Genomic DNA, 12,833 nt, shown 5'->3' on the forward strand with positions numbered 1-12,833 from the left:
TCTCTTATTGGTTGAATACTAACAGTCGTCTTCCGCATAGATTCAGATATTCAAAACAAACATTTTGGATAAATCCGTATTATTATAAGGCTCCAATTCAACCAACCAATAATAAAGAAAAGCGCAATTTCAGTTTAAAGGCCAGTATCTAAGTAGGTGAACAGATCATTATGACTACCCAAATAAAAAACAAAGTTACCACATCCATATAAAAAGTTTCTACATATCTAGTAGTTTCTTCTTTATTAATCCTATGGGAAATTTGGTATCCACTATCATTATTATACCGGCAGGAGGAATCACACGTCAATAATAAAGGTTTAAAAAAGCAAAACAAATACGAGTATGTAAAATACACAGAAAATATGCGACAATATAAAATGCATATACAGCATATAAAGGATATAACAATATATGGCAGTAAGACAAGTAAGAGTCTGGCTGTGATTTCAGATCACAGATCAAGTTTATATGATTCTTCTTTATGAGTTCATGTGATCTCCTCCATGTGCTGTCTCCCATCTTACTGAAAATTTTCCAAAACTAAAATATATGAGTGAGTATTAAATCTCGAGGCCAGTAATAATGATTGTATTCTTACTGTTGGCCTACTTTTATAGCTCTAAATCTTTTGTGCTTTTTCTCTCAAAACTGTAGACACATGTCACACCATAATTATTAGAAGTCTAAGGGCAAAATTTGAGTTATTAGTTGGATTTAGATAAAGATTTAGGTATTTTAAAATAAATTTAACAGTTTCCTGGAAACATTTGACTTTCATCGGTTGCTCCTTATCCACCTGAAAACCGGACATTTATTTAATTTCCCAGTGTTTTTGAATGCAACATTTGCAGTCGCTCGGTGATGACGTAATCTAAACAATGCAGTTAAAACTCGCTTGGGAAAATTACACCGCCAGACAAAACACGGATAGTTTCCTATTAAAAAAATAAAGATACATTCATAACAACAACAATGTCTGTGAATTATGCCGCTGGGCTCTCACCATACGCAGACAAAGGTGTTTGCGGTCTTCCCGAGGTAAATGATAGCGACCAGGATCTTGCTACTAAGCTTTCTAAACAGCTAGCTAGCAGGTTAGCCACGAAGGTTTTTACCTTCTCAGTCTTCAGAGCTCATAGTAAACAAACTATTATAATGATTTATAAGTAACAATATATAAAATGTAATTGAAGTAGTAGTTTGCTAGCACTAGAGAGGGTATTCTTGCACTGTACGTGTATTGTTGACAATAATACTCTGTAAGGAGAATAGCTTGTATGATTTATACATTGTTATTAACCATTAAACGGGCAATACTTTAATATTGGGTCTGAGGTGAACTTCAGAGTTGTTATCTAAACAATATTTTTATTGTAACCCTAATTATCCTTTGTACACAACAGCAGCGTGATCAGCTGCCAGTAGTTTATTCTTCACCCCTGTTGGTATACTCTGTTACAGCTCTATACTTCGTGGGTTGATGTAGTAGATGGATTTTGAAAGCACACACACATTTTATATATTTTTTGAAAGTATGTGTCACAGCTCTTAGCAGTTCCTAACCTATCCTATGTTGCCTATGGAGTCAAACACTGAAATTGATCATCGTTTGATTGTGCCAGTCTTGGCCAGTTTCTGAACTTGCTCTGTTCTGTGGCAGACGTTCAATGGTCCTGAGGAGCTGAAGGCGAAGGCAGAGACTCTCGCTCAGTTGATTAAAGAGTCTCAATACTTGGTTGTTCACACTGGAGCTGGAATCAGCACTTCAGCAGGCATCCCCGACTTCAGGTGAGGCACAAACCTAAGTACTAAGTTTCTCCTCTCAAATATCTTTACGGAATATAGAGGTCAGTTGTTCACCAATGTTACCGCTTGTGTGTTAGCCGGTGACACAGGATACATTGCGCAGGTAGAAAGAAGAATGGATCCCACTAAATATCAGCAAAATCTGAATGTGAATGTCATGCAGACAATCAAGAAAGCACAGCTTAAAAAGAGCCTTGCTTCTTCAACAGGACAATGATGCAAAGCAGACCTGGGTATCCACCAGAAACTACTTAGAGAAATGTCAGTGTCAATTTTTTATAAAGCACATTTAAAAATGAGGAATGCTGATCAAAATGCTGAATGGAGTAGTCAAGCATGTCACAATATATTAAAAAAAACAGACAGTCAACACAAAAACAAAGACAATGAAGAGGTAAAAAGAAATACAAGTACTACATTAAAACACAAGAACATGTCACAATAAAAGGAACAGCTCTCAAACTGAATCAAATGCCAAAGAATGAAAATGAGTTTCGAGAAGGGATTTAAAGACAGCCAGTGTCTGTGCCTGCCTTACATCCAAAGGTAAACTGTTCCAGATTTTGGAGGCTGAAACTGAGAAAGAATAATCTCCCCTGTGCTTCAGCTTTGTTCTAGGGCCTACCAGACCTGAATGACTTTGATGGGACATGTGGTTGTAGGAGATCAGTGAGATATGTAGGAGCCAGACCTTTTAGTGACTCATAAGAAAACACTAAAATCTTAAAATCAATCCTAAAACGTACTGAGATCTAGTGAAGGGAGGCCAGGATGAGAGAGTTATGTTCTCATTTGCGTGTTCTTGTTAAAAGATGAGCTGCAGCATTCTGCACCGACTGCATGCATCACAGAGAGGCCTGGATAACACCCATATAGAGGTTTAAATTTAAAATCACACCCAGGTTTTTAACAGAGGGTTTCACATACAGGAGGAGAGATGTTGGGTCCATATGAGGAGCCTCGCAGGCACCGCTAGGTCCAAACATCATGACTTCAGTTTTACTTTCTCTGAAATTTAAAAAATGTAGGGCCTTCCAATCTTTAATGTCCTTGAGGCAGTCCAGAAGTGGGTTTAGGGAGTTAGAAATGTTCCATTTCAACAGCAGGTGAATTTGTGTATCGTCTGCATAAAAAAGGAATGAGATGCCGTACTTCCTAAGAATGTGGCCTAAGGGGAGCAGGTATAGAGAAAATAAAATCGGCCTGAAAATAGATCCCTGGAGTGCTCCACAAGGGAGAGGTGTAGGGGAAGAAACAGCGTTACCATGGCTGAAAGAGAAACTCCTGTCGGACAAGTAGGACCTGAACCACTCCAGAGCTGTACCTTTAATTCCCATACAGGACTCCAAGCGAGTTCAAAGGATCCTGTGGTCTACAGTGTCAAAAGCAGTTGTGAGACCTAAAACCACGTTACTTGGTGACTAATAAAAGATCATTAAAACGTTTTAATAGAGCAGTTTCAGTGCTTTGAAGAGCCTTAAAACCAGACTGGAATACCCCTAGATGTTAGAAAAAGACTGCTTATCACAATAGCCTGAATGCTGGGTCCAATGACTTCAATAATAGTATTAATAACAGCATTGATAGTGTTAAAAGGAACATGAGGAACATGAGGTTCATGAGAATTCTTAAGAATTATATCAGAGAAGAAATTTGTCTTTTCAGCCTTGACAGTTTTCTGGTATTCGTGCAGAATTTCCTCTAAAATGTCAGAGAACACCTGCAGCTTCTCTTTTATCCAAGTCTCTCCTGCACTCTCGTCTGACAGGTCAGGTAGTGTGATTCAGCCATGGTTCAGTCTTTGGTTTGGTCGGCTTGAGTTTAAAAGGAGCAATAATATCCAGAATGTTTCCACTGGAGGAATAAATTCTGATGTTAACTGCTCAGCGCTAAGACAGGAAAACTCAGAAAAGTCATTATATTTAGGTGGTCAGTGACAGCGCAGAGCAGAGACTAGACCCCATCCAGCTGGCTAAAACACATTCAGTTCAAAGCTTGAATAAAAGTCTGTTGGCAGTAGTTGACATGTAAAATTGACTCATTACTTTTCTCAATAAACTCAGAAGGACTCAGCATTAAGTTATTAGCTATGTTGAAAAGATGAAGATTAATAATAAAGTAATGTCTACCTGCCTTAAACTCTAATCTGCCATTCTAGTGTTTCCTTGTTCTTCATCTTTAGGGATTCAATTTCTGTTTTGTTCGTCATAGAGCATTAGACTGATTTGACTTGTACTACTGGATAATTAAAGAACCCTCCAAAAAAAGCGTGTTCAGAACAATGTGCTGCATTTAGCTCGGCTTGACGTGGAATATTATATTCCTATTCCTATATATATTATATATTTTTCTGTTGGCATCTCTTCTTTTAAACAGGAGCATCTAATCCTAGTGATTTTGGTACGTTCCTTTTCTGTTGAATTAAAAGCAAACCCAAGCTTTTTATCAAAAATTAACAGAATAAATATTATGGACACAGAGAAATCAAAGTAAATTACAGCAATAACAATCACAGCACCATCAAGGACTGGAGCCAGAGCTTGTAAAAGTCTTGAGCTGGTTAAGCAGGAGCATTATAAATCAGCTAATATGAATGATTCTTATTCTAACTGCATCACATTGGAATTTTTTATTGCTTCATGAATTTTTATTCTGCAGCTGAATTAGATATCTGAATTGATAATATGACGCAGTGGCTCTGATGACGTAAAAGTTACTGTACAGTCTGTGAACCGCAGCTGATCACTGTTGTTGTTGGTTGCTTCAGTCGACGTAATGATTATTTTCTTGTAGTACCACAGTTTGAGCAGACGATGGTGGAGTTTGCTTGTTACAATAACAACACACTTATATAAACTGTGTTTTTCTGTTGTTAGGGTTCAGTTTGTTAATCTTCCAACGCGTGCTTCTAAATCCTAAGCAATGAAAATGAAAAGCTCTTGATTTTATTTAATAGAGCTCCTAAGGCATAAGGCAGAATTTCGTCTGGTGAATAATAGATATGTAGAGTTGACCTTGGGCTGTCCATCATTAATTCAAAGTCGTACTCATCAGATCCAATAATGCAAATTTATATGCCCAGTGCTACTCCACATACGCACATGTGCATCACATCAGAAGAAAGTCCTCAGATTAACATTACTGACAACACGTGCACACACAAATATTTCATCTTTGTGGTTTTCATGTCCTGCAGCATCTCTCTGATGTTGATAGGTGTGTAACATGTCAGGTGCACAGCAGTCCCTCGGGGCTGGTAAGTCGGTGAACTGGTCTTTGCTGAACAGTCAATAAATCCTTACCACGCTGAAAGATGGAGCAGTAGATGTGAACTGAAGGTGAGATATGACACCACTGTGGCTGTGTTTGAGGATTCACAGGATGGGTTCACTCCTCTGATGCATAAAGATAAGTCGTGTGTCCTCACTATAATTTGACAACTGTCAGTGTGTTGAACGGCTCCAGAAGCGACGGCACCGTTGTGTTCGTCAGTCCCATGTGGACCCCTGAAACTGACTGGTTGATGGAAGCGGCACAAACAGAGCAAATGTTTCATACTGTTAGTTACAGCCCAGTTCGAGGGCTGCAACACAGTGAAAACATGACGACAATAACAAAGAAAAGAAACATTTATTTCAATAAATTATATTTAACAAACCGATAGGCAAGGGGTGAGCTGTGGTGAGCTTCACTTTCTTTTAGAAATCGACAGCTTGTTGTCAGTTTGGGACAACTCAACCACGACTGCTAACCCACGCACCACATGCAGACCTGTGACGCCTTCAGTCCACCTACTGCGTGGCAATCTTTCCGGTCAAACCAATACACCATCTGTTCACCGCCGCATTCTCTTTCAGGGGTCCAAAGGGGGTGTGGACGTTGGAACAAAAGGGCGAGTCACCCCATTTCGATACCACGTTTGAAGATGCCCGCCCCAGCCTAACTCACATGGCCCTCCTGGGACTGCAGAGGGCCGGGTACCTCAAGTATCTCATCAGCCAGAACGTGGACGGCCTGCACGTTCGATCGGGCTTCCCCAGGTAACGCAGCCCTGCTTGTGGCAGTATTTAAATTATATGTATTGTGCCTTTAAAGACAAACATACACAGACAACAGTGTTTTTCATATGCAAATATATATTGCATTTTAACTGTCTTACAGTTATCTAAAATGCATTTCGAGTGAGTGAAGAGGAGGAGGGTGAATGACTTGACAAGGGGGTGTGAGACGAGTTCAGTTTAAATGTGGAGTCAGTCATTCCTCAGACACAATGTTGGCAGCCAAACAAACACTTCCCTCCCTTCACTTCTCCATCAGAAGCTCTGCCCCACAAATTCGTGGATGTGCTAGAGTGAACAACAACACAGCGAGTAATATAACTAGCCGTAGCTAGTTGGTGTTTTTTTTTTTTTTACTTTTGCAGCAAAGCCGATGTGCAAAAAGCTTGAGGCGGTTTCCCTTGAGACTGCACACATACTCCAGACAGCAGTACTCGACAACTCTCTTGGCTGGTAGAGCTAACTGTGCAACAGTAGCATGTCAGGAAAACTACTGTGACACACCTATGAAGCAAAAATAGAGCAACCTCTTCATCCATCTTTAGACTGTTGATCTCTCGCTGGTCTCTCCACAGTTAGAAGGATGATTTATATTCATCTGATCTTTTCCTCTTGGGCTGTTTCTCAGTCATCTCTTCATCCTCTAGCCAAATTAACTTTCCTTCTTCTAATGAATTTCTCCCTTGTTCACATTGCCCTATTCCCCCCCATGTACTCTTCCCGTGTGCTGTGCAGCAGCATGAACGTCCCTTGTTGTAGCTTGGCTGAAATAGTGTGGTTTTTTATCTCTCAGGGGCACTTTGATTTTTACCCAGGCAGGGCTGTGTGCAAACATTTCACAGCGCGCGCAGAAAAGGCGAACTGGCAGACCTCGAGGCAATGTGCGCTGAATATGACAAGAAGTGTATTGGATTTAAGCGGCTGACTAAACCCTTTAGGCTTAACTTGTTCAGGAAAAAAAAGCTCATTCAGTTTTAATATTTTATGCACTTACTAGAAGCATTGCACTGAGATAACCACGTTGTTTCATCCCTACGTGTTGTGTTGTGATTCGTTGTTTGAAATTTAAAGCTGCTGCTTTGTGATAAACGCTGCTCAAACAACTTGAAACTATGCTCAGCGCGGTGGGAAATGTTTGGTCTGACTCTGGATCATTCAGCCGTGTTGGACTACTAACCCAAGGCCAAGAGTCCAATTTTTAATTCAGCACAAACGTCCAGACTTTATTGGAAGATCCGCTCTCCCTGCCAGCCACGTTTTAGTTCTTCCTGCTCCTTTTAAATGAGGCCAGACAGCTGTAGTTCTCTGAGGAAATCACTCAGATGGCAGATGAGACGGTAAAGTAACCCGGTTGGAACTAACCTGCACATGTGCCGGGCGAATCTCAGTTGCAAGAGGAGTCCTCACATTCGCTTTAAATGTTTAGAAAAGGATTTAAGTCAATGTCATCTCTCTCTCTTCCTTTATTAGGGATATGTTATCCGAGCTTCACGGGAACATGTTTGTGGAGGAGTGCGAGAAGTGTGGCAGGTATGTGCGCCTCCCACGTCATTATCGTCTCGACAAGCTGCTGTCTGTCACTGAATTTCTCATTTTAACAGGTGCACGTGTTTGGTAATACAAACAGCCACTCGTGAAGCTGCTACATAATACATAAAGCATGCAGAGAAGAGGATCGTTACTGCTCACCTCTCATTAGCGGGGCATTGTATCTCACGGCTTTGTCTGCGCCTCGCGTTTACCAGCAGTGAGGTCTCCCTATCACCTCACTCCTGGGACATACACAGATGCTGCAGGTCACAGAGGGTAATATGTTGAGCCGAAACCGCCGCTGTGACGGTGGCAAATCTGTGACCGAAACACCTCATCAATGAGAAAGATCATAGGAGAACAGACTTGTTAATATTCATAAGAAGACCACTTGTACACGGCTCAGAAGGGCTGAACACACAGTTGTTGACCCCTGACTCTGACGCTCTGCAGCAGCCGCAGAAAAACATTCGAAAAACATATTTGCTGCAAATTAGATGTCATGTTAATGCATGGTCACGATCTTAGATTGTTTCCAGACACCAGACAGTGACACTCCACCTCAGTGACCTGCACAGTCTCAACCAGTAGATTACCTGTGAGATACAGTGACGTGACGAAGAAAAAGAAGACCCATCAGTATATATCTGCAAGACCCATATAGCAAAGGAAATGCATCTAAAATAAATGTCCGACTGAGTCAGTTTACATCCCCAGCAACTATGGAAAACTTGAAATCTGCTTAGCAGGATGATCTAGAAGTTGCAGACAGCATCAAAACAGATTCAGAGCCCTTCAGTCTGTGCGAGATGCAGCCTTTTACAGTTCAAGGTACCGTCTGAACTGGAAACGAGCAAACAGAGGCTCAGCAAAATCTTTCCCGTTACAGATCCTTCATGTTGCATCATTGCTTGCACCAGCATCACTGGGACATACAATACGTTTTGGAGCTGTGAGAGGATGCCAAATATTGTTATCACTTAAAAAAATAGCATAGACTAAAATAGTAATTAAGATCTGTAGAGCAGAATATTGGTTAATCTCAGCACAAAGATAAATCTTACTCAACTGGACACGGAAAACTGCACCGACACACTCAAAACTTAATGAATGAGGTGATGAAATACCTGAAATTGGAGAAGATTGCATTCTCTCCAATGAGTGTAAAAAATAAATGAGAAATATGGCAATATGGTGTTTTTATAGAGCAGACAAAAGGTTCAGGCTAAGGTCTGAAGTCTCCATCAGCCCACCTACTTCATACATGTTTTTTTTCAGGCAGTATGTCAGAGAAAAGGTGATCGGCGTGATGGGGTTGAAACCGACAGGGCGTTACTGCGATGTGGTGCGATCCAGAGGACTCAGAGCCTGCAGGTAACACATGTGTGGGCTGGTGCATTTTGACATTACAGACAGTATATTGTCATTGATTCATCTGTGTATTTTTGTACACAAGAGGAAAGCTGATCAGCACTATACTGGATTGGGAAGATGCCCTTCCTGACAGAGACCTGAACAAAGCAGATGATGCAAGCAGGTAAGACAGACATGCAGTAGTTTGTACCCCATGTGCCCCTTTAACTGTTCTTTGTTTCATCATCTGCCCTGATAGCCAAGCAACACTCTGTGCCCTTTCCTATCTTGTTTTTCTCTCACGTCCCTGTTTCATCTTATGCTAAGAAGTACTGTTCAGACATGTCCTGTCCTGTGAACTGAAAACTGCAAAGTAATGTGTCGGATCAGTTTGCTTTAGCTCTCTGTGGTTTTGTTGTCAGTGTGTTCTGACATGTGAAGAGGACCTTATTTGAAAACCCTTTTAGGGTTCATCTTCCACTTTCCTCCTCCGTTTATTTCCGTTCCATCCTTCAGCTGTAAAAGCTCTTATCGTGTCCTTACAAAAGACCAAGATGCACGTGTTTCTTTTATGGATTCATATTTTCCATTTGAATTGTGAAAAGAAAATTTGGAGCCCTGACAACTGAACTGAGCATTGATCAAAGTTGCTTTTATAGTTGCAGTGAAGGTTTGATTTCTAGTTATAGAACTGCTTCAAGATCTCTAATGTTGTACATGATATGTCATCAGGCAACATATGCTTAATATTTAAAGGGGAACTATCCTTTTTTTACAACCTGGACCTTATTTCTGGCATAAAATACGGTCGTTTACTCACCCATATAACTTATGGCGCTCAGAGATGACATCATCCAGGTCAGAGGTCTGTAGGTCAATCTACAGACCCCGGATGATGATAACAGGTCACTCCGGACTCGATGGGGAATAGCACTAGCGTATCATAACAAAATATTGGAGTTTCGCGGCAGATAATGTGTTATTTAGAGGCTGTGTTTCGGTGCCCCAGTCACTCCCACTATATGGATATACATGTCGCTCCGCTGGAGCTAAATATCTTTCGAAGGACTCCAAATGACACCAAAGTTACATGGGTGAGTAAACGATCATATTATATGCCAGAAATAAGGTCCAGGTTGTAAAAAACGGTTGTTCCCCTTTAACTACTCTCCTAGTTAATGCCACACCTGGCATTAACTTGAATTTGGGTGATCCAGTCACAAGTGGATTTCTTTTTTTTTCTTATGGGTAATGTTATATTTTAAAATGTACAGGAAGTGCATTGCTGCCTCACTCTTGTTTACACTCATGCAGTTGTTGAAAACAAATGATGGACGTGTTTATTTGCATATAATGTAGAGTGAGGCAGTGAGATCTGATTACAAGCGATCATTCAAGACTCATGTGGAGAAGCATTTGAATGCCGGTAGTTAACAAACTTGAGACGCATGTTAGTGCCTAGTGTCTCTGTGGTAAAGCTGCATTTAAATCCCTCTCATAGCCAAAACCATGGACCCAGTTCCACTCATAAAGGCAATCTCTCTGCTCTGCCTTTTCGCGTATCATGTATCAATCAAGGATTGTCAAGAAATAACCAGCGAGCATGTTTAAAGACGTCACTGCTTTTGCATATGCATATTTAATCCTCTTTTATTGGCACGCAGGCGAGCAGACCTGGCGCTGACTCTGGGCACGTCCATGCAGATCAAACCCAGTGGAGACCTCCCCCTCCTCACAAAGCGCAAAGGAGGGAAAATAGTTATTGTCAACCTGCAGCCAACCAAACATGTGAGTTTCATTCATGCGTCACCACCACACACACACATATGTGCAGAGTTTCATCCTGGAAGCATTGAATGGTTTATGTAAAAGCTGCGGCAAGATCAAAAGGCGAAAACATGAATCATATCTTGTGCTCTCTTCTCTATCTTACATGTTCTGCACCTTTGGATGTAATTTTCTTTCACGCAGGACAAGCATGCACATCTGCGCATCCATGGTTACGTGGACGAGGTCATGAAACAGCTCATGGAGCTGCTCGGATTGGACATCCCAAAATGGGAGGGGCCGACAGTCTGCGAGAGCTCCAACGTCACCTCTGAGCCCGCCACCGATATGAAACCTCCAAAGAAGAAGGTGAAGAAGGAGCTCGTTAAAGAGGAGAGGAAACGAGAAGCAACACAGCTACCAGATGTTAAGGAGGAAACTGTTGCAGTAAAGAAGGAGAAAGCAGAGCTACCAGTGGGGACAAATGAACAGAAATAACCTCAGATACTTTTTTTGTTTGTTTGTTTGTTTTTTACAATTTTACAACACAAACTCGTCCAGAAACACACCTTACAGCTGATTAGATTGATCAGTTTCATGGAGAAGAGGAGTTTTTAAACGGACTGAACTGACTCATAAGTTGGACTCCTCCCATTAGGTGGATATTTGATCAGAAATGAGTACATAGACTGTAAAGTAAGTGTTCCTTCTGTCATAGCGAGCTGTCTTTGTGAAACTGGGAGGTTTACTTTAGTTAGAGAACTTGTTTTTAACAGACAGGACAACGAGAGGGGATCTAGAGCATGTTATAAATAAAGATTTTAATAAGGTGCACCTTTTTATTAAAAACTTTATTTATAGACATGCGCTCCAGATCTCATCTCTACAGATCTTTAAAGGCTCCTCGGGTCGATATATCATGAAAAGGAATATGAAGCGAGCATCTACAAGTCTGACTGAGTAGTAGCTACACACGCCGGGGGTAATCTGAGGTGATACCATATGTTTGGACCATAAGTGAACCGCAGTCATGCTGTATGTTTCTAGAAAAAATGTTTTTATCTCAGGAAAAAAAAGAAATCATTGTTCTCTCACTGAAAAAGACACTTCTTTTTTACGTATATATATGTTTTGGCAATAAAGACAATTGCTTCCTGGTAGTATATCTATGTATGTCTGTCAGCAGGGGCCTGGTTGAACCAGTAGTTAAAAGGAAACTGAGAAACGTGTTGTCCTCTGGGATAACATATTATTAATATCTCTGAAGTCACCGTATAAACGCTTGAGTTGAATGAGTCGTGAATGAACATTATAACAATTAAAGGGCCGACATCAGTGGGAGGAGGAGAGACGAGCCCACTGTTTCCATGCTACTCACATACCAAAAAAAGAAGTTTTCAATAGAGCCTTGCAGAGACAAACATCTTGCTGCACAAATATGTTTCAGTCCATTAAGGCGTTTTGTCTTTATGTAAGCAACAGATGTTGCAGCCTCACAATCACAACAGCTGCATCACTGATACGTTCCTGAATTTGAATGGGTCATTACACAGTCCTCAGTACCGCTATTACCGTCTCTATATACATATCAATTTGTCTTAAATTGTGTTTGCTTTATAGAGCTGGTGAGCTAGAATGTGCTTGGCAATGTGCTTGGCCTCTTTCTTCATTATTTTCTAACATCTGATAGACTATTCAGGCAACACAAGTGGGAGAGAAGAGGGCGAAGATGAGAGAAAATACAAAACTCAAAATATAGACAGTTTGGATGATACCCAGATTGACCTAATGTGGATTCATGATTCAAGTATCAGTTGTAGCAAATAGAAAAATATATAAATATAATAGACGAAAACATTTGCAATGGACGTCTCTATCATTTCAAAACCTGGTCAACACGGACGTGCTTCTTAGAAGGGAGAGAGTCTGTTTATTGAGGATGCCTGGCCTGATTAGACAGACTTGCGTTTCCATAGGAAATGCAAAAACAGAGCACCTAGAAGTACGATGAAACTAATCCCTTCAACAAATAAATCAGAAATCAGCCTCAACAATAGAAAGACCAGATTAGACAAAAATCATCTAAAAAAACAGAGCCCCTTTCTTTTGACAGATGAAACTCTGACATGAAGCAGTAAGTATGAAAGCTTGGATATCTACTGTATTCAATATTGTCAAAATCATTATTTGAACGTACTTATAAAAAAGACATGAAAACATTAATATATGTTTTGTTTTTTTGTTTTTTACACTTTAAGTCCCTGAAACATCACCAAGAAGGAGGGGTTGGAGGAGGGGGGTTTGATTGGACTGGTG

The 12,833-nt window shown here is 40.6% G+C and overlaps 1 protein-coding gene across 1 annotated transcript; it reads left to right on the forward strand.

Annotated features, from left to right (window-relative positions):
- The first annotated feature begins 792 nt into the window (after positions 1 to 792).
- sirt6 (sirtuin 6) lies at positions 793 to 12,212 on the forward strand. The gene is made up of 8 exons (XM_084545863.1): positions 793 to 1,041; positions 1,664 to 1,791; positions 5,667 to 5,849; positions 7,338 to 7,397; positions 8,676 to 8,771; positions 8,854 to 8,934; positions 10,415 to 10,538; positions 10,722 to 12,212. Exons 1-8 carry the CDS (start codon positions 976 to 978, stop codon positions 11,013 to 11,015), a joined length of 1,032 nt encoding a protein of 343 aa, XP_084401989.1. The 5' UTR covers positions 793 to 975; the 3' UTR covers positions 11,016 to 12,212.
- The last annotated feature ends 621 nt before the right edge of the window (positions 12,213 to 12,833 follow it).

This window comes from Chelon labrosus (genome assembly GCF_963514085.1).
Source record: "Chelon labrosus genome assembly, chromosome: 6".
Classification (NCBI taxonomy): Eukaryota; Metazoa; Chordata; class Actinopteri; order Mugiliformes; family Mugilidae; genus Chelon; species Chelon labrosus.